General features: G+C 36.2%; 1 protein-coding gene across 1 annotated transcript; it reads left to right on the top strand.

Annotated features, from left to right (window-relative positions):
• The first annotated feature begins 2,593 nt into the window (after positions 1 to 2,593).
• Positions 2,594 to 3,332, top strand: LOC126975274 (cofilin/actin-depolymerizing factor homolog). Its single transcript, XM_050823086.1, has one exon. It carries the CDS (start codon positions 2,648 to 2,650, stop codon positions 3,092 to 3,094), a length of 447 nt encoding a protein of 148 aa, XP_050679043.1. The 5' UTR covers positions 2,594 to 2,647; the 3' UTR covers positions 3,095 to 3,332.
• Positions 3,333 to 4,624: the final 1,292 nt, after the last annotated feature.

Raw genomic sequence — 4,624 nt, 5'->3', positions numbered from 1 at the left:
AGAGGGTATTTATCGTCAATAGTTATTTTATTAAGGCGTCTGTAGTCTATGACCATTCTCCATTTCTTTATGCCTGAATTATCTACTTTCTTGGGTACCAGATGAACCGGTGCACTCCAAGGTGAAAAAGACTTTTGAATCACGTTATCGTTGAGCATTTTCTCTACTTGGTTCCTAATTTCTGCTGTTTGTGTAGGCGGTAACCTATGAGCTTTAATATGTATTGGATCTTCATTTTTAGTCCTAATTTTGTGATTTACCTCATTAGTAAAAGAAAGAGGTACGTCCTCACAATAAAAAATATCTTTAAATTCTTTGCAAATATTAATTACTGATTGCTTTTCCTCCTCATTCATATGATCTACTCTTAACTTTGTTAAATTATCTGTTAACAGTTGATCTATGTTATAATTAAACTTATCAGTAAAATTTAAATTTACCCTATCAAATTCTAAATTCGTTCCTGAGTACTGTTCGACTTTAAAAGAAGAAGTCACTGTTAATTCCATTTGCTCGGATCTGGAATTTTGAATAACAGTTGTCGCGTAACCATGTATACAGTTTACTAAAGCTGTTGGCATTCTAACAACTTCAGTAAATTCTGTGAAGTTTAATATGCCCTCACCATGTAACAAATTTACTGGAAGTTTGACCCTTAATTCGCTACGTGGAGGTAATACATAAATTTCACGTATTGGCCGACTATAAATAATCGGTATGCAAGTGCCCTTTGTAAATAATTTTTTATTTTTCATATCGATATTTGCGTGAAGTTGAGTCAATAAATCACTACCAATTAAGCCGTCATACCTATCATCAACACAGTAAATATAAAATTTGTGCCATTCATCACTTTTAAATAATCTAGGTAAAGGTATAAACACTACTTCATTATGCTTACTACTAGCATGAGTACTAATAACTTCAAAATTTTCGTTTCGCTTGAAGTCGCAAAAATATTGATTCGCTAACTTTGGGCTTATAAACGAGCGTTGACTACCGGTATCAATCATAAAGATAGCATTAATTTCTGGTATACGTATATGCGGGAGATTTAATATATTACAATTTAATTTTATCCGTTCTCGTGTGTAGGGGCCCTTATGTAAAAATTTCCTACTTGTTCATTATCATTAAAAGTACTTGGTAACACATTATTTTCATTATCGTTATAATCGGTATAGTTTACACGTCTCGAACTAGCTGTTCTCATGGTTACATCGGTATTGCAACCTGATCCCGTCGCCGGCGTTGGCTGTACGTGTTGCGAGCCGCGACGAGCGTTGTCAGCATTTTGCCGATGTGGGAACTGCGGCCTCGCTTGTTCCAATGTATTATAATGATTATAGGATGGATTATTTTGATTCAAAGGATTATTCTGGTTCCTATTATTGTTTCTTAATTGTAATGAATTATGCGGAGAAAAGTTATTCCGGGTTTATTCCTTTGATTTCCTATTTTCTGTTTGAAATGCATAATGTGGTGAATTATTACGATGAGAGGTGAAATTATTAATATACCGTTGCAATTTCGGCAAGTTATTGTATGTACTTGTCGATGCTTGTTGATTAAAATTATAGTGGTGGATGTTTCGCCGTTGAAAGTTTTGATTAATTTGAGTGGACCTTGTTTGTTTTTGATCATAAACTTCTTGAAAATATTGTTCCTCTAAAACAGCTTTTAATGCGTCTTCTAATGTTGAGACATTTTTCAATCGCACTAACCTTACTAAATATTTTGGCAAATTAAACAAGAAAACTTTCATAGAAAGATCCGTGTATATATTTTGTTTAGATAACCTAACAGCTGCATCATCGACAGTTTCATTAATTTTGGCTATTAAAATACTCCTTATTTGTTGTATTCGGTTACAAAAATCTAAATAACTTTCGCCTCTATTTATTTTCAAACTTTCTAACTCAAGGACAAGGCAATCCTCCGTCCTTGGATCCCCAAAATGATCCTGTAATATTTGTTTTAATTCAACCCAAGTCTGTATTGATTCTCTTTCACCAATTAAGTTAGCTGCTTCCCCGCCTAATCTACTAGTAATTGCATTAAAAAGATATTCATTTTGTACTTCAGTTCCTCTATATAAACTAATAATGTATTCTGTTTTGCGGATGAACAACGATAAGAGTCTTGTCTCTCCACTGAATACTGGAATTATTTTCAAAACTTCCGAAGGTACAACTACGATTCCTTCCATTTTTATTTATTAAATAAATTCAAATACAAAACAAGTAACTAACGTGAGATTTTAATCACTTCACTAACTAAATTATATATGCAACGTGCTGGACGGGCTTTTTCTAATCCCTATTATTACACGAAACACATATAAAGATCACCAGGAAAATATAAAAGGAAATTTGACAGGATAGTGAAAAGATTTACTCACATAACCCGCTTCTCCGCTCTCCTTCTGTGATCAGTGATTCTGGTCAGCTTGCTCCGCGCCGTGTCTTCTCTTGACAAATTTATTTTTGGTTCGTTGACCCGTTTAATCATTAAAACGAACGTTAGGAGTCTGCTTTGTTGCCCAAAAATTTTTATTCGCGATGGCACAGAAGACCCAAACGACAAGGTCGTGTAGTCGGTGAAATTTGTGGTGACTGGTGGATTTTTTACGTGTATTACTTCAAAAATGGCGTCTGGTATGACCGTGTCGGACGCGTGCAAGACGACATATGAGGAGATCAAGAAGGACAAGAAGCACCGCAACGTGGTGTTCTGCATCCGCGACGAGAAGCAGATCGACGTGGAGACGGTCGGCGAGCGGAACGCTGAGTACGACCAGTTCCTTGAGGACCTGCAGAAGGGGGGCACCGGCGAGTGCAGATATGGCCTATTCGACTTTGAATATACCCACCAATGTCAGGGCACATCAGAGGCAAGCAATAAACAGAAGCTTTTCTTAATGTCATGGTGCCCAGACACCGCCAAGGTCAAAAAGAAGATGTTGTATTGTAGCTCTTTCGATGCGTTGAAAAAGTCGCTGGTCGGCGTACAGAAGTACATTCAAGCAACCGACCTCTCGGAGGCTTCGCAGGAGGCCGTAGAAGAGAACCTCCGAGCAATGGACCGCCAGTAATCAGCATTTATTAATCCTTACGCTATCTACGACCGACGTGCTAAGACGCGACCGACTAACGCCATCTGCCATGACGTCACGGCTACACAGCTAGTTCTCATTTCAAATTTAACCGCTTTTCGTTATTTCAAACTTAAATTCCCTGTTCCATTGTATCGTTCTAATTTTAAATTTGATTTTATTTTAATGCCTCTAGTATATTTGTTTTGACTAAGAGCAATTTACGTGATAGGCAGATGTGTCAAGTTGTTGCGTCTATACAGTGATATGCATGGGTTCTCTTATATTTACGTTTGTCCATATGCTTTTCCGAATAGAACTGTGCGGTGAAGTCGGCGGATATTGTACAGATATAGTAAAATTGCTATATTAAGATACTATGGCCGACTGTGAATTAGCTGATAAGGAATCGTTTAAGTAATAATTTAAATTATACTAAATATAAATATTTTTCCTATAAACTAAAGAGTAAGTTAAGCTCAAACTAAATTTAATACAGTCAAGCATGTTTTTTTTATAAGTACAGGTTAGTCGGCTTTTTATACTGTTTAGATTGTAAAAAGGTTTTTATACAATTGCCTGTTTTGATTTGAGATTGTACTGGCTGATGCAAGTAACAGCTTGACCCAGATGGCGGTTGAATAAGTATTTTGTAACCAATTTATCCAGAAATACACTCGATATAAGTGAGAAAGGTAAAGGGTAGAAACATCTGAGCTGTGGTGCTGGATAACGAATTCATGTTCGAACCTGCCTCTCTACAATCTATAACCAGATAATTCTCTCCTTTTTCGGTCATATAATGAAGAGGAGAGATGAGAGTCTTGAAAAAAATATTGAACTTGGAAATACTGAAGGTAACCAAGAACGCGGACGGTCCCTTACCAGATGGAACAATTAAGTAAAAAGCCCACCCTCAACTATGTCGATTGTTAGAGATGCAATAAACAGGCACCACGGAGGCAGATGACATGTATCATAGCTACAGCATCCGTAGTCGACAATGACCGCGATCCTCAGTCATGCTATCGCATAGCGAAAGATATTGTGTGTCAGAAACTATCGAATTTGGAAATGACATGCATCAGGTCCGAGTATAACAGGCTCAGTAAACTTGACTTAGCTGACCGCTTGGACGCCCTTTTACATGTTCCTATATAAGTTACAAAATTATGTACTATTTAAATATTATCAAAAACCTCTGATCTGTAGGTAGATCTATTCTTAGTGTTAGTTCATATATTATATATTACGACAGTGACAATGTACGATGAAATTTCTACAGAAAATCACATTCATGTTTCTGTCCTACCAACCATGTCAGCAAATGAGCATCCATTCGTTTCCTAAATCACAACCTTACCCTAACGCTCACATATTGCGAATTTTCCCAAAAGCTTCTATTTACCCAGATTAAGTTTTATGTTGCTTGATACTTCTTCCTATAAATGTTAAATACAAAAAACAGAATAGATTTTTCATTAGTTTGTTTGAATCTAATCTTATATTAATATTTTTTTTTTGTTATTC

Source organism: Leptidea sinapis, chromosome 35 (assembly GCF_905404315.1).
Source record: "Leptidea sinapis chromosome 35, ilLepSina1.1, whole genome shotgun sequence".
Classification (NCBI taxonomy): Eukaryota; Metazoa; Arthropoda; class Insecta; order Lepidoptera; family Pieridae; genus Leptidea; species Leptidea sinapis.
This window is presented reverse-complemented; position numbering and strand designations above follow the sequence as displayed.